At 38.9% G+C, this 25,428-nt stretch overlaps 1 protein-coding gene across 3 annotated transcripts in view; it reads right to left on the reverse strand.

Moving 5' to 3' along the window:
- Nucleotides 1–25,428, reverse strand: part of FNBP1L (formin binding protein 1 like) — a 67,357-nt gene that overhangs the window by 9,343 nt on the left and 32,586 nt on the right. For 2 of the 3 annotated variants that reach the window (XM_019531091.1, XM_019531092.1), the window contains exons 3-9: nucleotides 17,351–17,404; nucleotides 15,625–15,772; nucleotides 15,131–15,193; nucleotides 12,554–12,658; nucleotides 11,799–11,927; nucleotides 9,846–9,992; nucleotides 8,810–9,013 (exon numbers count right to left, since the gene is read on the reverse strand). In XM_019531091.1, coding sequence (XP_019386636.1) covers nucleotides 8,810–9,013; nucleotides 9,846–9,992; nucleotides 11,799–11,927; nucleotides 12,554–12,658; nucleotides 15,131–15,193; nucleotides 15,625–15,772; nucleotides 17,351–17,404 — 850 coding nt within the window. Of the gene's footprint in view, nucleotides 1–606; nucleotides 622–4,115; nucleotides 4,275–8,809; nucleotides 9,014–9,845; nucleotides 9,993–11,798; nucleotides 11,928–12,553; nucleotides 12,659–15,130; nucleotides 15,194–15,624; nucleotides 15,773–17,350; nucleotides 17,405–25,428 lie in introns of all 3 variants that reach the window. The other variant, XM_019531093.1, reaches the window with a different exon arrangement.

Consider the following 25,428-nt stretch of genomic DNA (forward strand, 5'->3'; position numbering starts at 1 on the left):
TTTTTTTTTTTTTTTATATATAATAAGAAATGAAAAAAGGATGAATACATTGAAGTTACCACTGCCTCTCCTTACAAATTAACTTTGGTGGTACCCCCTAGTAAAATCAGAACAGCAGAGCCCTCTTACTAAATACACAGTAATAGGCATGCTCTGGAATTTTCAGTCACTGCAACAGCTGTGCAGTGCATCCGGAATACAGTATTTCCCTTGCAACTGCTATAAAAATTCTGTAAGACCAATTTTCCTTTCTGTTTGTGTTTCTTCTTTATAAAACTTACATATTCCTTTCACGTAAGTAATTTACATAGTTAAGAGCTTTGCTATCAATTCATGATAAATCATTAAACATATTTTCATTATTACCAACTCATAAAATTTTTTAACCTTAACTCCAAAATCAATTAATTACAGCTAGATCACATATCTAATTAGTTCACATAGAGCATGGATGATCCCAAAAAAAAATCATGTATACAAGGTGAAAAATCTGCAAATGTTTTCAGCACCTGACTCAAAGCAATTATGATATGGAAACAATTTCAAGAGGTTACTTTCATGCTATTTTAGCAGAAGTACAGCAGACAGATCAGCACACAGGCTTACCATCTTCACCGACCACTGAACAGTTCAATTGAAAACAGAAAGAAATGGGAAATTATTCTCATGCAACCATCATTTAGTCAGACGAAGGTTTATTCCTAAAATATAGCTTTCAAATTAAAAAAGTTTAAATAGTTTCACAAATTCAAAAGTAAAAGATTCATTTTACTAGCAACACAATTTTTAGCAAAATACAATTGTGTGAAGTGAGCTTCACAGAGAAAGTTACTGGCAAATAAAGTTTGCACTAAATGCTAATGGTTAATTTATCTTGCGGAATTACCAGGCATGGCTACATTTAACAACTTCTCAATTGTAGTATTTCCAGCAATACGCAAATATATTTCTACATTACGAGAAAAGCAAAACATACAGCAAACACTGTACAAAGCAGCAGAAATTGATGAAGATGAAAGGCTTGCCCACTATACATAAAGACATTTGGTTATTCTGGCTAGTTAACGCTGCCATCCTTTTTAAGAGTGTTACTGTCCCAACATACAAAATGGAGAGAGGCTTCTTGTGGATGGCACCAAATCTTTTTTCAATAGCTTCAAGCTTAATAGTTTCATTTTATTTTTCTTGATGGTCCAGCAGGCCCCTTCCAGCCCTACGTTCCTAGCTGTACACTTGATTATTGCTGCCCTATTCAAAATAAGTAGCTGAACTGATAGAGTGAATAATACTTTGCTTTCAGAGAAAACAAATGCAGCATGTCAGGTTGGACTACTGCACTGGGATGGCAGGGCTCTAGCAAGGTGTAGCATCCCCAGGACCTGTGACTCAAAGTGAACCTACCAAACTTGTGGGAACCTTTCCAGGAGAGCACTGTATGATTGTTCAGTGGTTCATATATTTACCACATTAGCTGTAACCAGAATCTTTCATGTACCACTACGGACCAGTGCACATGAAAGAGTAGAGGTATTGCTTTGTCTGACTCTCTAGTAAGGAGAAGTGAACCTTTTAAACGGGCACCTTCAAATGACACCCTAGCTCCACAATAAAGTCTAAGTATGCTGTGAGGATGGAAACAGAACTATAATCTCTAGAGGCCCAGATGTGGGCTAAGGAAAACTGGCAATGAAATGTGGGTGTAGCTTAAACTTCCACTGCTTCTGATAAGACTTCCTCTGAACCTGAGATTTCAGTTCTAATTAATCTGAAGCTGGCACCCCTCTCACGCACTAAATTCACTGAACATGTCAAAACTGGAACAACAATATAATTTACTAATTAACATAACACTGATATAGCACAAACCATTAGCTGAAGAGTCTGGTTTGTATCATTGCTTTCCCTTTGTTTGTAATAGATAATGACATTTGCATTCTTTCTTTTCCTTAACACAAACACAGAGGTACTCAAGCAGTTATGAACAATTTTGTATGGGAAGTGGTAAAAGTGAACAGTAGCTTTTGTTTTATATGCACATTTGCTGATGGGGAGTCTTGATGCATGAAGCATAGAATAATGAGAGCAGTTAACTGTTTTATGTTGTTCAAATGTTTCTTGAGTAAAACCTTGTGCAGGGCAGGTCAGCAAAATATCTAACATGTTCAGCTCCTGGACCTTTTATATGCCAATTTACAGAAGAATTTCAATTAAAAGTGAGAGAAATTAAGATGCAAATTGATAGCAGAGGGTGTTAAAACCGTTCAGAAAATGTTTCGTTTGCTACAAACAGTAGAAACCACTGTATTATGATAACAGTGACATTATACAATATTTTTTTAAATTTAACTTTCAATCAGAATATGTAAAAATATTAAACTGCTACATGATATCGGCAATCCAATAAAGGCTGTTAAATTTTTTAGCTTGCAACAGAATGTATCTGTTTCCTCAGTACATGATAATATAGTAGATTAACATTCCTGCATGATATAGCAATATTTTTAAATGTATGCTCAGTTATTTTATTTGTACTAGCTACTCTGCAGCTTTACAAAAGATAGACTAATATTTGATATTGCAGGGCACTGAGCTTAATGGTTCTTGTTATTTTTATAGGAATGCCACATTACATTGCATTCACTAACTCTTCTGTTTTACTTTTGATCAATGAGTTATAAATTACAAAACTGCAGTTAAGCAGACATCTCTTCAGAACACACTAATGCAGCTGCCACCAAACTGCTTTCAATAAGAGATTCTAGTTGGGTAAAACTGCAACCAGGTCTTGCTTCTTGAATTAGTAGCTGGCATGATCAGTAATTAGGAAAAAAGGGAAATGATAGAGACTGGTGTTATTTCACCATCCACTCCAAATGGTCCTTATACTCTTCTGGCCAGAAAAAAAATAAGATAAATTGACAGGAAAGTAAAGGAGAAACCATTCTTCTATAAAGAATTTAGATGACTATAGACAGCCTATGCAACCTAGGATGTAGGTACCAAGAGAAGGCCTATGGATAGCTATAGGCTTGATGTCGCCTGGCACTAGTTGGAGTAAGTTAAAGTAAATTTAAAATAAACTAAAATGTAACCAACAATAAGAGTCAGAGCTCCTTTAATCATTAACCTGAATACCAAGTGACATGCTGGACTCTGATCTCTGCTCTTGATCAATATAATCAAGCCATGGCTGATATACAGCATGAAACAGAAGGCTTATCTTTTCTTTAATATCATAAAAATTGGGAACTAAATCTATCCATATATATCTAATTTTCTGATTATGTGGATCAATAAATGCTATAAATCTTACATAAATGAGGCAGACTGTTTCACTAACATAATGGGATCATGCTGGTTCATTTATCACTAGTACTACATATGTTGCTAGGAAACCACTCAACTTTTCAATTTTATTGTCCTCAGAACAGATCCCATTTGCAGAATATGCCATTATAAATTAGAAAATGCATTTCCCTGATAGAAACCAAGAAAATGGCATTTAGTATTAATTAAAATTGATGGAAGGTATTTTTTTAAATTGAAAAACAAAAGCAATTTAACTACTAAGAGTAATACACTGCATTAAAAGATTATAATGCATTATAAAAAATGAATGATGCTTTAACGTCTGTAAATACTGCACACTACAGCATATCAACTATAGAGAGATGGATACTTCCCCCTTATTTCAGTTTCTGAGAATCAGTCTCTACTATCTGAATTATAATTAGCAAAAAAGACATTTCTCAGTTTCTTTTTTGGGTGCCTGTACAGCCAATGATATATAATTTTAAAAAAACATTACATAATGGTAGTAAGACAGTTGTGAATGTGAACAACAACAAAATAAAAGGTATCAAACACATACCCAGCACCCTCCTTATAACACCCTTCTTTTAGAGCCAACCATTTTGCATGTTATAAAGAAGAGTTTTTGAAATGAGGGTAACTTCTACACAAAAGGAAGCAAAATAGCCTGAAAGTGATCTTTTATCAGAATGTATTTAATATAGTATGAGCCTTATAATGAGGGTGGAGAGTATTTGAAAAGCCACATCACAAACACGTTGCTCATAGCCCATCATGCATTTTCAACTCATTATCAAACTTACCCCTCTTTTGAGGCTTCTGAAAGAAGGAATTCTGGGCTTCCCTGTTTTTATGTCACTCATGCAATAATGCACTGGTTCAATGGAGAATATGGGATACTGGGACCCATTAGGAGTACTGGATGTGTATAAACTAGTAGGGGTTAGGGGTGGGGACTGTGGCTAATATGGAAATAAAGAAAGCAATAAATAAGCCAAATGTTCAAAGTGATTTTAAAATGAAAATTCTGTCTTTCAATAACAAAATTTCCATCCAATACAGAAACAGTTCACAATACGATTTTTGAAAAGATTTACCCCAAGAACTGCATCGACCTTAAAATGATCCTGTTGTGAATTAGTCTTACAAGTTAAAAGTTGGTGGGTACAAAAAACTTCTGACTCAATTTCCAAGTTTCTGAGATTGTCTCGTTCCTGAATATTTCCCAGTTGCAACATCAGTGCCCCACCCACCACTTGTTACTGTCAAGCCAGACTCCTAGTCATTCTCCCCCACTCTTTCCTCTCTGCAAGTTTTTAACGCAGTCTGTGGTAGGCTACATTTATAACTGACATTGGTTGTGCACAGAAGGTCATTTCTACCGTGGACATTTCTCAGAAATTTGCACCAGAGAAATCCTTCCAGAAGAGGGAGTAGTAGAAGTGTTCAGACTGCAGACAGCCTCTCTCTCCTGCTCTCCACACCTTCCTGAGACTGGGGTGATTCAAATCTGGAGATGACAATGTGTGCTCCACTCAGTCCCATGGGGGAGTGGAACAGCAGGAAAAGATCTACATGCCTACCCCAGACTGGTCTCTGGGGAACAGGGTGGGGGAACAGCCTCTTCCAGTCTGCTTGGGAGCACTGAGGCAAAGCCGGCTCCCTGCCCCTACACCAAGCACGGCAGTGCCCAACTTGGGGAAGGGGCACCAGTCTGAGAGGGGAAGAGAGTAGCAAGGCACAGCCCGCAGCCCCATACTGAAGCCAGGCTTCCCTGGCTTGGGAAAGGAACTGGGGACTGTGCCTTACTGCTCACTTCCCTTCCCAAGTCAGCTTCCCCTTGCCCCTTCCCCTCCTCCTTCCCCACTGACCAGTTTCCCCTCTCACCCTCCTGCCACTCAGCTGGACAGAAATTTAAAACCCACTGCAGCTGGGAACTGGGCTCAGGTTGGTTTTCCCCACCCCACATTGCTCAGCTGAGTGCTAAGGGAAAGTGGGGAAGGGTGGGGTGAAGGGGAAGCCAGTGCCTGGGATCTGAGCAGGGGGAGCAGTGGGACAAAGCCCTCTGCTTGCATCTCACACTGAGAACTGGGGTTTGAGAAGCAGGCAGGGGCTGCACTGCTCCCTGACACTCAGTTTCTGATGTCTAGCAGCCAAGTGGAGGAAACAGTTCGGCAAAACTTCTCACACTGGAGACTCCAAGTATGAGAAGCCCGGGGGGGGAGGCGGGGGAGCAGCTGGCAATTTTCCTAGTAGAAACTGAACATCTGTATATAGCCATTGTGATGCACCTGAACAAGCCAGCTTGCCATGTTCTTTTGTTTGTAGCTCAGCTGTGAGGAACCACTGCCATAGATGCAGGTAGGTGCATATTACAACTGCTCATTTTCTTTTTTATTTCATTTTTTGTTTGGGGGATTGTTTTTTTTATGTTTACCTTTCGTTTTGTCTCATCTTCCCTGGCTTCTTTCTCAAGCTGCTCCTCCCTTATCTGTTATACCTTTTCTCCATCCTTTATAGTTCTCCCCCTTTCAAGACTGCCTGTTTCCTTTGAATTTCTTTTCAAAAACAGGTCAAAAGTGTATCTTGAAATACAAGTGAAGATCGACCATAATCACTGCTACAAGTCACAAAGGTTACCTTTAATATCCGGTTACAATTTGTCAATCCAAATTTTTTTCTGATTTAAAAAGTATACTGCTTTTATTATAATATTCTTTTACTAGTGTTCTGATTTAAAGAAACCTTTGCAAGAGATTTTTATACTCCCTTGTCACATTTGTTCTTTTCTGTAATATGAAAAAGAATGACTTAGGTGTTACACAAGAGTAACTTTATACATTGGAGTTGTCCCACTGTGCAATGGCACTGCTCCCCTCTAAGTCTTTGCAGAATCACAGCCTGACTCTACATAGGAAACCATGAATCTGACTATCCCAAAGTGCTGTCATATGTGCAAAGTAAACAAACGGGGGGGGAGGGCAATAAAAATAACATTCCTGGCTAATTTCTTCCCACCATAGCCTTTATAGGTGTTTCTTGTCACTAAAGCAGATACAGTGGGCCAGACCCATAACACCTTTAAAGAGCTTCACAGAGAGCCTGGCCCCAAATTTTCAGAAGTGTCATTTTCAAACTAACAGCATCCCTGTAAGTTTCAGTCCAAATTTTGCACCTAGCTTTTTAGCCAAATGCGAAGACAGTATGTTGTGATGTAGTTAATAATAGGGCTGTGCAAAGTTTTGGTTACTGATTTGATTAGGTAGAGATTTGGCCTCATTCGGCGGCTGAATCTCCGAATCCAGATCGAATCAGAAGACACTTTAATCTCTCCAAATCAAATCAGAACCCTCCAAATCAATTCAAAAAGATTCAAGGATTCAGACATAAACACAGCTTTAAACGTTTTTTCTGTATACCTCAAGGTACCAGGTGGCTTGTGAACGCTGAGATGCTGGGGTGGATGGAGCGTCAGATGGAAGCATGAGGGGGTCCCCAACACGCTCAGTGGCAGACCCAGAAGTGGACCAGAAGCACTTCCGGGTCCATCGCAGAGTGCGCAGGGGACCCCCCCCACCCCAACAACTGGTGCCTCCTAGGTCGGGGGGGGCACCTGGGGTTCCCCCACGGCTGCTGAGCTAGAGGGGCATGGAGGGGGGGTCCCCCATATGCTCAGTGGCGGACCCGGAAGTGGACCAGAAGTACTTCCAGTCCACTTCCGGGTCTGCCACCAAGCACACAGGGTCCAACCCCCACCATGCTCCTGTGGGATGCTGCATCTGTCTCACCACTGCAGCATTCACGAGCCATGCCTGGTACCTTGAAGTATGCAGAAAAAACATTTAAAGCTGTGTCTATGGCCCAATTGCTGATTTTCTGAATCAGCATCGAATTTCAGATTTGGATTCAGCCGAATTGAATCGGGACAGTGATCTGAATCAACAAATAGAATCACTGTCCCCCAATTCAGGCCAAACAAATCAAATATGGCCCATTTCACACACCTCATAGTAGATGAAAAATAAGTAATGTAGGTTTTGTTTGATAAATATACAATGACACTGGAAAAATGTACTTTGAAGAGGTTACAAGAATCAAATACAGTATAACCTCATGAACCCAGCATGCTCAGGACCGAGCACCTGCCAGAAATGTAATTTCTGACACCTGAATGGCAGCTGCACACAGACCAGCAGCGTGGGGGGGGTGGATGGCAGCAGCAGCTGCTGTGTTCAAGCTTCCCCCTCCGCTGGTCTGGGATCAGCTGCCACTACTCCCCCTTGGAGTGTAGTTTTAAAAAGTGCTGGATTTTCAATAATTCTGGCTGTTTGATATCCGGATTCATGAGCTTATACTGTATTGCCTCTCTCTCCCCAGAGAAGGCCTGTCTGTTTAGAGCATTATCTGTAAAAACATCAGCCCCAACTTATAAGAGGTCCCAAGGGTAGTTCTCTTACCATAATAAAAAATTATTTTTCATTACATTGCTACTGGCTGGGAACACTGGAATAAATTCATTCAAATTTGTAAAAAAATTTTAAATGATGTATGAATATGCTCTAATATGGGACAAATCAAGAGCTCAAATAAGTATCCGTGAATTTAATTATTCCTTTTGATAGGCAACAGCTATTAGTGACCCCTGCTGGTGGGTGAGGAAGGCATTTTACACAGAAAGCCTCAATTAAGACTAACAGCAAAATAGTAAGAAAAAGAGCAACATCTGTATTCTAATACCTTTTCCCAATGCTCTCTATAAAGCTACTCATTAATTTTTTCTTGAAAGCATCTGCCCTACCAAACTTAGACAAATCAAAAAGTTTACCAATCAGATGTTATACAGTATTTAATGTTTTCAAACACAGTGTTTTTATGAAAACATAATCACAAACATTCAAAACTAGCAACAGGTACAGTAGAGTCCATGTGGTACCCCTACACATATTCATAAAGGTGGCATAAAAAGGGGAAAATGGGTTTGTGCCTTTCTTACAGTACAAAGTAGACCTGAAGGTTAGTTTGTTCACTACAGCAAAGAAAAAAAAATGGATCTTTCTGCTTGCTTTCACATAAACAATTAATAGCTTCTCTGCTATGTTTTTTGGAATGCCAGGAAATCATTATAGCTACTAAGGAAGAGAGGGAAAGTGACTTTTATTTGGACCGCTTGAAACTCAGCAGGATATTAAATAGGTGTTAAGAAGCCCTAAATGTAAACAGCTGGAGGAAAAGGTCTCTGATTAAATATTTCTAGTCCAATTTTCTACATCCTTCAGAAACAACATCAGCAAAAATAAAGATGACAAGACTTGCCATTCTTGGTTTTCTAGGATCAGGGAGATCAGAACTCTGCCAATCTGAAAGAGTCAGGTCTCTCTAAAAAGACTTAAAAATAGTAAAGGGCACAAACCTGATTTTTAAAAAGTAATTTCTGCCACCACAAACTCCAAATCCTAAACAGGTTTTTATTTGGAATTAGTAATTTAATAAATGTTACCTTTGGTTTCTTTCCAAAAAGCCACAGCTTGCCCTTGGCCTTGCCCACAGTGGTTTTTGAATCAATCTTCATTCCTTCCTGCTTTGGTGTGCTGATGGTACCATCAGAGATGGTCCTGTAAATATTCTGACTGTAATCTTCAAATGGGAAGTCTCCAGGAGGTTCAAAACCAGACTTAAAGCAGTCGATCACTATTTGAGAGTCCTAGATACAAAAGACATTGCAAGGTTTTGTTTTGTTTTTTAATTAGCTATACATTGTTTTATACACTGGCTATGCTCTAAATAAAAAAATACAACAGAGGTAACATGGACTGCATAAATAATGATTCCTAAAATCAATCGTCTTGCAAGCAAATTAAGGGAATAATTATGTTTACAGCCGCACTGCTCCTGATAGTTCTTGTAGTACTGTCGAAATGAATGTGACAAATTAAGGATCAGTGGGTTTAACCACAGCACTAGAAAATGGAACTCAAAATTAGAGTCTTGCTGACACTCCTTCTCCCTTTTCACTCCCCTGAATCAAATTCTCAATCTGTAAAATAGTAATGCTGCATTGTAGCTCAAAAGAGTTTTATGTGTTAATATTATAAAACAAATATTGTATATACAGTATCTAGAGTAAAAGATGTGGAACATGTGTCTGTATGAATGTACATCCAATTTCAGATAAATTAGCAAGGTTTCAAGTAAAACATTTTATAAAAATTTCTCATTACACATGAAAAATGCACTCTTAATATATTTATAATCCCTTTTACAAACACATTGCACATTTTAGTATCTTAAGGCCCATTTTGTTTCTCTTAAATCCAATGACAAAACCCCTCCCATTGATTTCAAAGTCTGTGGGATCAAGCTTATAATTTAGTATCTTAAGTATAATTGTGTGTATAATCACGTATTATGCATTTCAGATAAATGTGGACCAAATCACACATGCAATTTAGTGTGTACTTCCTGCTATTCAATGTGTCTTGTGTCTTTCATGCTGATCAATTTCTGTACATTAAAACATAGCTAAATACACTTACTCTACGTTCATCAACTGATTTTGCTGCAAGAATCATTCCTTCTAAACATTTAGAAATTATGGGAATAACTTTTCGTTCAGAATCAGCAAAACCTTTATAGCATTCACTAAGCTTGATGGTCCTTCGTTCATCCATTTCTTGTAGTTGCTACAAAAAAAAAATGAGATAAAAATGAGTCTGAGAGCAATATTCCTATTTAATATACAGGTATAGTTATAGTAGCCATTTGATAACAGAGTCCTGAATGCTCTGTATTAGTACATCAAGTACTAATAGCTTGATGTAACTGGATAATTGGAGAAAAAAATTGTTTTTTTTAAAGAAAGTCACAGACTTAGTAAAAGATATACAGAAAACGGCAGTCATGGAGAATGAACATTCACACCACTCCCTCCTTAAAAACAAACTATAAAAATGTATTAAAACCCCCCTGCTATTAGTTAATCTAAGATACCAGTTAAGTCACAGAGAAAAAAAAACACAGTGTTACCTTACAATGTTACCCAACACTTCCAATGAAATAATGAAAAAAATCGTAAGAGGAAGGCTTATTCCGCAAAAGCAAGTTTTTGGGATTGTATTAGCTTAGAGACTCCAGAAACATGATTAATTTCTCACCATAAAAATGGATTTTGACCCTGGAGAAATAAAGGTAATAAAGCAAGTCTCCAATCCAAACTAAAAAACCAAATGATCAAAAACAAACAACAACAAAAAAGATCAAAATGTTCCTCTTGGGACTTGGCTGCAATTTCTTCCTCAGTCTGCTCCTGTCAGGTCCACTGGCACATTCCTTAACAGGCAAATTGTTTTAAGTCTTTAACAAGGAAGGAAAATTTCTCTCTGTGAAACCTAGATCTACAAATAAATAATCCTTTTAAATCTGACCCTCCCCCAGGTTCTGAAAAATCTCAAGTGTTCTCAGTTTATTACATGCTTAAATGAGTTCAAGGTTTTCAATTTTCTTCTGTCTCAGAGATTCACAGCAGTGTTCTGTGACATTCTTTCCCAAATGCCTCTAACAGATTTGATTGCTCATAACTGATACCATTCCTAGCTCAACGTTTACTCGATGAGTTTTACAAGACATTCAAGTTTTGGATAATCATTTCTATTTTTTTAAGAGGGATACATAAATTGGCTTGAGAGAATTCTTTTTTGGCTGCAAAGTCTGCACGGACCAACAATAATTTATACAGTTTTAAGAGAAGAACGCATATTTCTTGGGAGGGCACACAAGTTGAATTAGATGCATATATGTTTCATCTGTCTTCCCCTACTACATGGTAGTAGTAAATTACTGCAGTTCAGTTTCACTTACTGCAAGTAAAAGTAAACAGACAAACCTGTGACCCTGGATTCAGCTACACTGCTATAAGTCTCCCCTTATCCTTTTTAAGCAGAGTTATTATTTCACCTGTTTACTCCATGCGACTTTGTGGATTACTGTTCCCTAGGTCAGCCTTTACTGCCAGGGGTCCCTGCATTCTGCCCTGCCAGTAGTTACAGCTGGGGTATACCAAGTCATACCCAAGTGTATTAGCCATAGGACATAGCTCTCACTGGGAAACAAGGAGCTTTAAATTTAACACATCAAAAAAAGGAAGGGCCTGACATTACTAGAATGAGACTTTTAAGCATCTGCTCAATCAGCAGTCTCATACCCCTTATTTCTTCTTCTGCCTATTTGTCTAGTAGTGTTTAAACAAAGGAAAGCGTAAAGTTTACAACAATTTTAACAGAAAATATAACAGCATATTTTAGTGAAATTTCTAAACCTAAATGGCTATAAAACAAATCTTATCTAATAAAACCTTGAATGACATGTTATAGGTACCTTAGGACAGTTTAAGTGACATAAGTGATCTATTAAACTGACAGAGGTAAAATTTAAGTTTTGAAATCATTTCTTCCTCAAAAAAGAGAAAACAATTTAGATAGATATTTCTATACCTTGTATATCTGAGGAATAACAATGTAGAAGTGTTTGTGTTGTTCACCATTGAAGTTCTGTAGTTGTGCAGCATATTCATTTTTGTTTTCATCAGCCATGTGTGTACGCAGATTTAATTGTTGCTTAGCCTAATGAAAAAGTCACTTCAGTAAAAACATGCCTCATTTGTGTTCTTCCAAAAAAATGTAGTGTGTTACTTTAATCAGCTTTCCTAGTAATCACATAAGAACATTACTCACAATAGCTGTAAAGTGTTAAATGCTCCCCTCTTACAGTTTGAGAAAACAAATGGAAGAGATGCAAGCATCATCAAATTTGTACTGTCAGTACATAGTTAGCAACTAGCACTAACTCCATCTTTAACCACCTGGACTAATGACAGATCAGAAGGAGAAACATATCAAACATCATATCAATATATCAAACATATAACAATGTAAGCTTCATAAGAATGAACCACCCCAGCTAGTGCTTCTGTGTACATATTATGAGCAATCTTGCCATTGCTCCCACCAGCAGCAAGATATGCAAAACTAACCTAAAAAAATGAAGAAATACTTCCCCTCACTCCACTATGCACTAAGTTTTAAAGGATAAATTGTACTGTAATTTTGATACTGTGTATAACATGCGAAGAACTCACACATACACACATACTGCCAGTCCAATATTGCTAAAAGAAAAAAGGCAAAAAAAAGAATCAACATTTTCTAATGACGAGGAAGGGGAGAGGAAGAAATGTTATTGCTCTTACCTTCTCAACATCAGCCTTTGTAGCATTAGTGTCATTGTCCAGTCTTTCATAGCTTTGTTGTGCCTTTTCTGCCTCTCTGCACTCTCTCTCAAATTTCTTTTTGCTCTGAAAAAAAAAAATCACAAAAACCTCATTATTACAAAGAATTTCAAATGGCTGTTATCTAAGCTTCCATTTAAAGTTCTATTTCTCTAGCTTAATAGTCTCTGAAAATTATACTACTACTGTCTTCTTGGGTCTATAGCCAAATCACACTCTCCAGAGCCTGGAACTTATGCCATGTACCTTAATAAGGTTCCAGCACAGAACCAGTCCAAATAGGCTACAAAATTATTCTACAAGTAACCAAAATACCAAACCCTTAATTATAGATGCTTGCACTGAGTTAAGAGAGTTATGTCCAGTTTTAACTTAGGCTGAGATGACCAGCATTGGGAGTAGTAGGAAAACTCCCTATAGGGACCCATATTTGTATAGTTTGAAGATCTATTTTTTTTCCAACGATTGGAAATTGAACATCCATATTACAGTGCCTTTCAGAGGCAGTTATGTGGGCCAGATATACATTTTGATATTTTACTATGCTTAGATACTTGGGTCAACAATCATGTTCGCTGACAGGCTGATGTGCATGTTTTAGAAATCAGTATAGACCAGAACAAACAACATTCAGCACCGTCTTAACTCAGGACTGCCCAACTTCTAAGCCCCCAGGGGCCACATCAGTGGGGACCACACCAGGCAAGGTGCCCTTCCTCCTTTGGGCCCCACACCACATAGACACACCCCATCACCCCCAACTGCTCTGTGAGGACAACCCCCCCATACACACCGCTGCACTGCACCTGCACCACCCCCTCCTCACTGCTGCACTGCGCAAGTGCAATTCCCTCCTGCCAAGGTAAAATGTGCCCTTGCAGGCAGCACCTCCACCGCTGCCCCACAAGTGCAACTCCCCTCAATGCACAGCCCCAATCCCCTGCAACCTCCCTACACCCAGCCTGGACTCACCTTCAGTTCCCTGTGCTGCTCTGCATCACCCCACCCTGGTGAGGGCAGGAAGAGGCAGCCAAAGGAGAGAGGTGGAACCCAGAGATTCTGGCTGCTCTTGCAGCCAGAGCAATGTAGGGAGCAGGGTTTGAAACACGGAAGGGCTGGGGGGTGCTGAGCCCCCTATAAAAATGATACCCCCAGTCCGCCCTGCACCTTTCTCAGCAGCTTAGGTGGCAGCAGCTCCTTACAGCTTCTGGCTGCCACCACTGCTGACCCCCCCCACCCCCAAGAGTCAGAGTGCAATTCAAACTTGGGGCAGTGGGGGAGTAGCAGCCAGGTGAGACCCCAGGGGCTGCAACTCAACCCCTCAGAAGCCACATGCAGCCTATGGGCCTCAGTTGGACAGCCCTGTCTTAACTCACTGGAATTATACCCTCCAATATGATCTTAAAGATGGTATACATCAAATCATGCTTGGTATCACATCAGCCAACATAATTGCTGACAAAAGTGTTCAGACATAGTAAGATTTCATGGTGTGGACAAAGCCTTCTTGCTTGACTATAGCCAAAGATTGCTGATCTCAACATAGCTGGAGAAGTGTATGATGAACTTGCCAACACTATTATGATGATAAGTGCTGGCACAGAAGAGAACCTGGGTCAATATAACTTTAGACGCATCGTTAAGTTATGAATGTCTTCTAATCAGGAACTTTAAAAGAAAGATAACTGATCAACACCCCTGGAGAACTTCACCTCTTGCATTCCTCTGCTTAACAGAGTTTATGCTGCCTGCAAGGGTAATAAATATACCAGGAGCTTGATAATCTGATCATTCCTGACTAGACCTCCTGTTACAAGCCATCAAAATCAAGCCCAATGCTAATTACAGATTTATTTATGCCTTTGATTTATATGCTGCCACTCCCAAAAAGGCTTACAGTGGCTTATAATCAAAGATGAAACAATGCATTCTTAAAGCATCACTTTCTGAAATGATGCCTAAATAAACCCACTTTACAGCTGGGTGAATTTTAGGATAAATAGCAAGAACAAGATCTAAAATAAGTTATTAAAACTATGATGGAACAGCAGAAAAATTATGAGAATGTATTAAAAAGGAATAGCACAGCTAGTGAAATTCTGCCCTACATAACAAGATCATCGATAAGCATGTGGTATGTGGCTGCAGGTGAGAGCAGGCCAGGAGAAAGGTACTGACAGTTAATGGTTTGAATTCTTATTCAATTCTTTCCCAGCCATTGCCACTATATGGCTCCAGGGCATAGAAGTGAGTGTTGTTTTCAAGAAAATTCTAATATATCTGAAATCTACTTGCCTGTGCTACATAAATCCCAAGGGTTTGACTCCTATGTAGAACAGATACTTACACAGAGATTAAATGTGCAATGAACTACAAGTTCATTATATTCTGTCTGGGTTATTAAACAGTATATCTAATATGATCATTCAATCATATAAAACTTAACCCTAAACCCAAACAGATGAAAAATATAAAGCAAGCATGATGACATCAGTTATCTATAGACTGTACATTATTAATGTTGACAGAAGAACTCACATTATCCATCTGTTTCCAACACATGTCGAGATACTGCTGAGCTTTTCGCCCCTCTTGAAGATGCTGGAAGACCACAAATAAGATTTATTTTTAAATAAAATCACAGGTAGTGTTAACATTGCCAATTTCTGTGCAAGTTTCCATTCTGTATGCTTTGACAATTGTTTTCTAATTTATCAGGATACTGCCTGGGACCTATGACCAATTATACAAGAGTAGCACTACAGACCAAGGTTACCTTCATACTTAAAATTTATTGGCAAACACAATCTTCTAAATAGCATTTCAACTATGTAAATTTATTCAGAACAACTATAACCAACACATATTTCAAGGAGAGTAATTTAATATATTATTAAGCCATAGACAAAAAGCATCAAGAACAATTATAGCTGCCACATTTAAAAATACTGATCCAGTAAACAAATATACAGATTATTTCACCAAAAATAGCGATTTTATATGTAACTATTGGAAAAGAATACAAGAATTACCATTTTCCTTTCTGTTTTTAGATCATGAGAGTATCTCATTAGTTCACCATATACTCTGTGTCCCATTTCTTCTGCAACTACTTCTCGCTGTCCTGCATAGTCATTTAACTCGTTAAGGATGTTAAAAAAGGCTAGACACGTGGTAAACCTGACAAAACATTTTAAAAAGATATGGTGAAATATGTTGGGTTTTTTTGTTTTTTTTTACAATCACTATAGACATCTTTACTTAAACAAAAAGAGAACACTGTGTGTTCAAAGCAGATGTACACTTATTTGACAGTACACTTAGTACTAGTTGAATTCTAGTGGAAATACACAGTGGGGAAAACCTAAATTGAGCCCAGGATGCACCATGTTCCAACAGAGTTTTATAAGAACACAGTTTTTTTGTGGGTGGAAAAAAAAAGAATAAGAATACTACCTGGAAGACCCTGTGGTATACAGGCATCTCCTAAGCTGCCAACTGAGAGGCCTGAGTTTAGGAATGAATTTAGGTCCCTAGGCTCAGAGGCTGAACTTGTTGCAGAGGTGATGTGCTTGGTCTCGTGGGTGGAACATGCCAGTCATGCCACTGATAGGCATCCAGATGGATGGTCTACAGAATAAACTTGCTATCAGCTCTGGAGACAGCTGCCTGCTTGCCTGCCCACCTCTTGGCTGCAGGTTTAGGTGCCACTATGGCTGGCACTAAAGAGGGAAGGAGGAGGGGCAAAAATAAGGGTAGAAAGTGTGTGTGGAAGGAAGGAAAGAAACAAAAACAGTCACTGTATTAAAATAGGCATTTTCTCTTTTTAATTGTGGAACACGGCCATGTCCATGAGGTTGACAAGTGCTGAACTCCAATGGAGAGTTGGAAATCCTGACACTTGAGGTCCAAGCGTCTTTGAAGGGGTTCATATAAAACTGAGTTCCTGGGGTATCCATAAGGTACACTGCACCATATGTCCCTGGCTGCAATCTGAAATCTAAGCTAACCACTTCCCCATCTTTTCAACATTCTTTCATTCTTAGGCCCTTACTTATTTTTTTAAAATAACAACTGTGCTTTCAGCCAGCCATCAAAGAATCAGCAAGAGTACAGACAGCAAAGCAAGCTCAGCTCTTAAACTGGTAATTGTGAGGTTAGCTGCATCCAGATTGCTGCCACTACAAAACATGACTGTAATCTGCTCTGGCTCTGAAGCCAACCAAGTTACCAGTGCAACATACTTGAACTCCACTAGCCAAAAGTAAATGATCATTCATTAATCACTCAGAACCTAAGTCTGCAAAGCTACACTCCGCATGTTACCAGGCCTCTCAAAGAGTTCATTCATTTTGTAAGGGGAAAAAAATAGTAACCCACAACTTAGGGGCTATTCCCATTCCCCATTCCTATAAAAAATGAAGTAATTATTGTGCTAAACAATCACTTCTAATTCTGGACTAAATCAGGTTTACTTTGCAAAGCATCTAATACAAATTACCACTTTAATAACACATAATTTAAAACAACAATGGAAAACACAAAATATTATACATTATGTTTCAAAACTGTAATAGAACAAAAAAAAAACCTCAAGTAGAAAAGATTCTGACTCTTTCACTTTATTTTTTCAAACTGATCTATCAAAATATTTACTGAGGAAAAGCTTCACTCAGGACAATAAATATTAAACAATGAACAGTAGTGTTTGCTATTTATACTTGGAACTTTAAATATATATGTGTTGGGTTTTTTTACCTGGGCTCTTCCTCTTTGGATGAACGTTTAGGACAGTACTTCTTGACCAGATTTCTATTAAGGAAGAAAAACAGGTACACTGTTTTTTATGATGAAGTTTTAAATTTAATGAATATAACTGACAAAAATAGTCTGCAATGTTGTAAATGATCTTCATGAGCACATTTTACAACAACACAGGTCTCTTTCCAGGACATCAGCCACCCAATGGCTTGACTCAAGAAGGTGCAAAACAGACTATTTCCTGTTGTAAGCTCAGTGCAGTAACATCAGGGAGAAATCCACAAAACTTCAATAATTAAGAGCTATTTGCTAACTAAACACAGAACAGTAAGTTGGTGCATTTATATACTGGCATCTAAAAATTCATATGGAAAGCAGAATTAATATCAAATTTGACATATTTATGGACATACAGTCAGAGTGGAAACTGCACCAGCACTCTGTGGGGTATTAACAGTAAGTGCTGTGTACCATTATGTATGAACCTGTTTGCAAGAAAACCCAGTGTGCTTGGCTTGACTTTTAAGTAGATGTGTAGAACAGTTATTTTAATGACGCTACAGAGGCTGTCTGGAGGGAGCTGATTTTTAGCATACAGGGAGCAGAATCTTTATTTAGAGACAGATAATATCTTTGAACATCGTTGGAAATATCAACATTTTAAAAACTAAAGCTAAAAAGGAGACCCAGACACCAATCCAGCAACACACATCACACATGGCAGCCCAATTTATTTAAAAAAGCAGACAGCTCACCTGTGTCCTACATGGGATTTTGAGCAATACATTTACTACATTAAACTCCCTTACTCTCTGGTAACATGGTACAAGCTGCTACAGAAACAACTGCAGAATATCTTCTGTTGTAAGTACTGCTACCAACATCAGCCCAAAGGAAAGTTCAGAATTTAAAATTTTGAATACCTATTTTCCTCCATGAATTCTGCATAAATTTAGTGTCCCAAAGATGCCCATACTCCATCTTGAAAGTCCTTCCTTTAAAATCCATTTTCTTTTTATATTTTTAGTATAAGAAAAAACAACACATTTTTACATTGCAGGATCTGTTTTATATAATCATCACAGTTATCTTGGCTTTATAATGCACAAACATAATTATAGGGGTGTAGGTTGTAGCTGTGTTGGTCTAACGACATAGGCAGACAAGGTTCTTCAGGTGAATCTGTTATCTTTTATTAGACCAACTTAAATAGTTGGGAAAAAATTTTTAGCAAGCTTTTGGGTTTAAAAACCCTTCATCAGGCTGAGGAAGCCTCTGCAGTTGGTGTGTGCTCTTCCTGGATGACTATTCTTCTTGACTATTCATTCTATCCAGGAAGAGCGCACCACAAATGCAGCGGCTTCCTCTGCCTGACAAAGGGTTTTTAAACCTGAAAGCCTGCTAAAAAATTTTTTCCAACTATTTAAGTTGGCCTAATAAAAGATATCATATTCACCCAAAGAACCTTGTTTGCCAGACATAATCATAGCTTCACTGTTGATCTAATATTTCTGATGGAAACTGAATTTCTTTTTCACCAAATAAAAAATACTTTTCTATATCAAAATAAAACAAACAAATTGAAGATTCCTCATTATAAACAAACAGACAGTAGAATCTGCACTTGCTTGCTTACTAGCACAGGTGGAAATCTATTATTTCTATTTTATATTATTTTCCAATAGTTCCAGTTGTCTTGTCATAAAACCAGTAGAATTGTATTCTGTTTCTGCTCTACTGAAGGTTGTCTTCTATCGTTAAGATTCCCTGCTTCACTAACTTTAATATCAACTGCTGAGATATATAGAAATAGAAAATTCTGTTAATTTTCCCACCATACTAGTCATGGATTTTTGCAGTGTTAATTCTTGCCAGCATTTAAGTAGAATTATTTCAAAGTAAGATTAGTAGTAGCTGGTCTTTCAAGAGTCTCCCCATAACCAACATGCAGCAGCAGTCAGATTTGGTTTTAGGCATCTTTATAGCTTGAGACTTCTTTTCCTGATACTTCTGCAAAAGAAGGTGGTACTTTCTCCGCCATGGAGTCTATTTAGTAACTTCAATAAGAAAAGCAAATAACAGAGCTAAATTACTATTTGGCTGCTAACCTCCTACCCACAGAGCTTAATTTGTTGTCAAGAGAGTTTCACCTCTGAAACAACAACACTATATTCATAATGCAAACACACAGCATTAAGATTAGCATTAGATGTACATGGTGGTTTTTCTACAGTGGTGCTCAGTCTTCTGGCCCTGTGGGCTAGGTGAGTGGCATGGGGCTGGTCCATGGGCATACCCCCATGCACCAAAATCAGGGCCTGCACTGGCCTGCATCCCCAATCCGGTGCTCAAAGCCACATTATCTGGTGTCCAGAGCTCTCCATGGGTTCAGAAATTTGGCAGAAGCAGAGAGGTGCCACCACTGTACCACATCCCTACCACCACATTTTTGGACCCATGGGGAGCCCCCCAGGCCAAATGACCCAACACTGGGGGTCAGATCTGGCCAGTGGGCTGAACACTCTTTTATCTTCTATTTCAAGTGCAGTAACACTAAAAGGATATCTGAAAAACAGCACTTTCTTACTTCTGTTCATTACACATTTCAAAGGCCATACTCTGTTTACTTGTTTTGCCCATACTTATCACCCTTCAACTTTTACTGGAAGTCGTATTACCAACATGTTTAAAGTAGGGTTGAAACACTGTTGTAGCCATGATTGTCCAGAAACTGTCCAAGAGGCAAGGCTTCTTTGTGACATCTTTTATCCAGGCAGACTGAGTGCATTTGCATGGAGTCTCTTCACTGATATTTAGCTCAACTTGAATCTGCTTCTCCTTCAGATCTGAGGAAGGGTACCTGGTGCTCAAAAGGCTGCTCAACAGCTCTTCTAATTATACAGTTAATCCAATGAAAGAGATTACAAAAAATCCTCGTCTCTTGGACAATATGTGCAACACAACTGTCAGACAGTACATTTTTAAACTATGAAAACTGATTTTAAGGAAGTTTTCTCACCGTGCAAATTAAATAAGTAACAATTCAAAGATAAAAATGGTAAAACAGAAACTCCATTATGTCCAAACTAAAGAGTCACTTTCTTAGGGGTGACCAATAATATTTAAACTGTGGGCAAGCAGAGTCCCAGCATGGACCTCTACTACTTCAGCTAACAGGATGTTAATAAAGTAGATGACCCACCTCATGGGAATATGAGACACTTAAATACATTGTTGTATTACCCCAGATTAGTACATTAATGTACACTGTCATGTTGCAGAACACATAAGGCAACAAAATCCTGGAGATTAGGTTCTTGGGTTCTGTGAAGATTAGGTTCTTGGTTTCCTGTCTCTGTGAAGAAAACATACCCAGCACTTAAAAAAGTAGTTACAAATTCATGGGATTGAAATGTTCTGTCCAAGAGATAACAAAGATGAGACATGGGCCTGACATAATAGAGGCTTGAGTTCTGGCTCCTGTTTTGCCTGAAGTAGTGTTGTGCAACCTCATGCTCAACTCATTTGTAAATGGGAGGTATGAGAAGGAGGCAGTGAGAGGCCATGTTTAATGGTACAGAGCACAGAAAATATAAGCAGCAGTCAATGCAAAATTAGTGATTTTAGCTTCCTTGATTTTTTAAATATTCACAGTTAGGCCAGAAGGGACAACTATCATCGCTTGGTTTGAATTAATATATGCAGGCCATAAAATTGTGCTCAGAAACTAGATTAACACTGTGGCATTCAAAAAGAATCTAGTTTTATATATACAGGCAGTCCTCAGACTTACGACACAATTGGTGTCTGAAAACCACATCTTAAGTCGAAACATTGTAACTCGGAACCAATTTTCTCATAAGAAACAATGTTATAAATGGAGGATTGGCTCCTAAACCAAGGCCCGATACCCTGTTTTCACTATAAATACCCCAGAATTTTGTACTCGATCAATTATAGATGAGTAATATAGCTACATCAATGTATTTATATTATAAATCGTAATCATATTGATTTGGAAGGACTTCTTTGAGGTGACTTTGCTGGACTTTTTCAAGGGTTCTTGGCTGGAGTCTTCTCAGGAGTCTTGGCTGCAGGTTTTTCTGGAGTCTTGTCTGCTTTCTTAAAGAAAGTGTCCAAGGAAGTTTGGACAGATGCTCTCCAGGGAGATGAGCGACACAGTGAACCTGTTCACTGCCATGGCATCACATTGGATCAAGCATTGTAAAGTCGAAATTGACATCATAAAGTTGAAACAGGGTGTCAATTTATAAACACATAGTGTGAAACATTATAACTCAAAACATTGAAAGTCAATGACTGCCTGTACTTCCTTCACAAGGCAAGGCAAGAATATCGTATCTCCAGTATCATGGAGAACCCTGACTCTTGTTCAAATTCTCCTTGCTTTCTTAGCACAGATTAAAAATAAGGATTTATACACATCTGGATAGGTTTTGTTTTTTCTTATCTCGAAAAAGGCAAAACCTTTTCCTAAGCAGCCAGGCATATTTTTCTATGTTGCATTTTTTGGTATTATTTTATATTCCTGCCTCACACCGTATAAAAATGCTCACATTACTAACAGGGAACTCCTAAAATACACCTCATTATTATTCAGAAGGTGAAATGCATAACAAGCATAACAATGCTGTAACTAGGCAACAGTGCAAGAGCCTTTTCAGGAGAAGATTTTCTGGTGTTACAGATAAGAAAGGAAAACCACTTAATATAAAGCATACAGTTTAAAATGGCAGTGGGGGAGGGTCTTGACTGATGAATTATAAGCATGCTGATTTCTGTTCTAGTTTTATTTTTCCAACATGATGCTGATTTCATTAATCATTTTATCAATCATAAGAAGGAAATACCTTACAACAAAGCTTCTCTCTAAAAAAAGAGGTCAATTTGATTCCCATTAAGTCAAATGAACTAGTAGTTCCATCGCAAACAAGTTAATGGAAGCCCTCTCTGTCTCTGAAGAAGGAGAAGGTTGCCTACATGGAGCTCACTGTAGGTTTGGGATCTTTAAGTGGATTTGAAAAGTAAGAACATAAAATGTGAACTGTTCTGTTAAATTCCCTGTGTCAAACTCAGAGATGACGACTTTTCCCTCCCAATCCCACAATGTTTAAATTGTTACAGTCCAAAGTTTAATTATAGGAGTTTATGACGTGTGCTTTGTGCCTTCTGTAATCCACCTCAACTACTGTGGAAGTACCAAGAATCTGTTTCAGCAGAGCATGTTATTAAGTTCTCTGTTATTTTTAGTATGAGTTTGCTCTATATTGTAATTGCAAGGATAGAAAATAAGAGACTGGTATTGGAAAATGAATTCTTTCACCACTAGGTCATCACCAGTTTAAATCCCACTCTATTTAGTAATAAGTGAAAGTTACTGCCCTCTTGGCTTATATGAAATGAGTTAGGATTCATTATCTAGTAGGCATGCACAAGCACCACTCTTAACACTAGTCAGTGGCTTTGCCAGAGATGTACAGCATTACAAAGGTCGCAGAAACTCAGCTTATCCCTACCAGTGGTCCAGAAATATAGGAATCTTGGACAGCTCTTACTTGGTGCTGTACCCTTTCCTGTGGATAAATTAATTATTTCACAGATGAATGTAGCCAACTCTAGACACTACATTAAAAATAAATGAGGGCTTTGAATTAATATACATGTTATTCCCAGATATGAGTGAGACAGGAAATTATTTTTAATAGACTAAGCCAAGCTGAATCTTTCCTCCAAACACAAAAGCAAAGATGAGAGGGCAGCAGTAATTATCAATGGAAACTAGAATTTAAGATTCATTCATCTAAAAGCATATGATGAATCTGCCAATTGAGCCCTCTTTGGAAATACTAGTTATCAAGGGAATGTGTCTATTTTCTGTACCGTAGAAGAGAAATGTAAAATTTCATCAACTGTCCTAATCAGCTACTACATATTGGCATTTTACTTACTTATCTGTACAGAACTGAATTTGGCATATAGTCTGTAGGTCAAAGTCAGACCCGAGATAAAGGGGTGCGATTTAATTGATTTTGCAACAGTTGCTTTATTTCTAATAGTCACTTCAGTTTATACCAACTCTGAATTTCACCCAGGGTTTTGGTTTATTCTGAATTTGACTGGTTACAGGAGACTTTAGAAACAAATTATAGATTTCACAGCATTCATAGACATTAGGGCTGGAAGGGACCTCACTTGATCATCGGCTCCAGCCCCCTGCCTAAGGGGCAGGCAGGAAGGCTGCTGGGTTCAAATAATCCCAGCAAGATAAGCATCCAAGTGTATCTTAAAGGTGTCCAGAGTAGGTGCTTGCACCACTTCTGGGGGGAGTCTATTTCAGACTTTGGGGACTTGGACGGTAAAGAAGTTTTTTCTTATGTCCAGCCTGAAACGGTCTTCCCAGAGTTTATGACCATTAGATCTGGTCTTCCCTTAAGGTGCCCTGGTGAACAGTCGTTCTCTCAGTTCCTGGTACACATCCCTTATATACTAATAGGCTGCCACCAAGTCTCCCCCAAGCCTCTGCTTCTCCAGGCTGAAAAGTCCCATGCCTTTCAACTTTTCCTCATAAGACTTGTTCTCTTGTTCGCTGATCATGTGCATGGCTTTCCTCTGGACTCTCTCAAGCTTCTTCATACCCTTCCTAAAGTGTGGAGCCCAGAGTTGGATGCAGTATTCCAGCTGTGGCCTCACCAAGGCAGCGTACAGAGGGAAAATGACTTCCTGGGTCTTGCTTGAGATGCATCGATAGATGCAAGCCAGGGTTTTGTCTGCTTTGCCAGTTGCAGCATTGCACTGGTGGTTCATGTTCATCTTGTGGTCATTCGTGACCCCCAAGTCCCTTTCAGTCATGCTGCTAGTAAGTGTAACACTGCCGAGCCTATAAGTATAATGTGGATTTTTTTTTCCCTCCCAAGGTGGAGAACCTTACATTTCTCAATGTTGAATGCCATCAGGTTTTGATCTGCCCACCTTGCAAGCTTGTCCAGGTTGGCATGAATCTCCAGTCTATCCTTTAGTGTGACCACACTTCCCCATAGTTTGGTGTCATCAGCAAATTTAGCTAGTCTGCTTCTGATACCTGAATCCAGATCATTTATAAATATGTTAAAGCGTACTGGTCCAAGTACAGAGCCCTAGGGGATGCCGCTGGTCACCATGTACCGTGTTGACATGGTTCCATTGACTATCACTCTCTGGGTCCAACCACAGAGCCAGTTCCTATGCCATTGGACCATGAAGTTGTCGAGGCTGCAGTTCCACAGTTTAACCACGAAGACTACATGGGAGACCAAGTCAAAGGATTTTTTGAAGTCCAAGTAGATGATATCAAAGTCACCTGGTCATAGAAGGAAATGAGATTGGTCAGGCAAGGCCTATACACAATGAAGCCATGTTGGCTATCTTTCAGAATCTTGCATTCCATTAGCCTACTGTTAATCATTTCTTTGATGGTTTTTTCCAATATCTTTCCAGGGATTCAGGTCAAACTGATTGGCCTGTAGTTCCCTGGATCTTCCTTCCTCCCTTTCTTGAAGACGGGCACCACATACTGGCTCTCTTCCAATCCTCAGGAGCCTCCCCTGAATGCCACAAGGCCTCAAATATTCTCACCATTGGACATGCTATGATGTCCGCCAGTTCTTTTAGCACTCTTGGGTGCATTCCATCCCGGTCAGCTGATTTGTGTATGTCCTGCCTCTCAAGGTGTGCCCTCAGAAGATCATTGCCAATGATTGGTGTGTGCTTGCCCATACACTGGCAATCCTGCATCTTGTTTGGCAGGTTGATCCCCCTGGGCTGGTGGTAGACTAATGCAAAGTAATCATTAAGGAGATTGGCTTTTTCCTGGGTGTCAGCTGCCCCATTTGGCTTAGCAAGGGTCCAATGTTACTCCTGTTTTTCTTCTGACTACCCATATATTTGAAGAAAGACTTTTTGTTGTCCTTTATTTCTGGAGCCAATTGCAGTTCAGTTTCAACCTTGGCTTTCCTAGTTTGCTCCCTACAGATGCGGGCCAGTGTCGAATAATCCGTCTTGGTGATGCTACCTGACTC

The sequence above is a fragment of the Crocodylus porosus genome, unplaced genomic scaffold (genome assembly GCF_001723895.1).
Source record: "Crocodylus porosus isolate Cpor-Errol unplaced genomic scaffold, CroPor_comp1, whole genome shotgun sequence".
NCBI classification, from domain to species: domain Eukaryota; kingdom Metazoa; phylum Chordata; order Crocodylia; family Crocodylidae; genus Crocodylus; species Crocodylus porosus.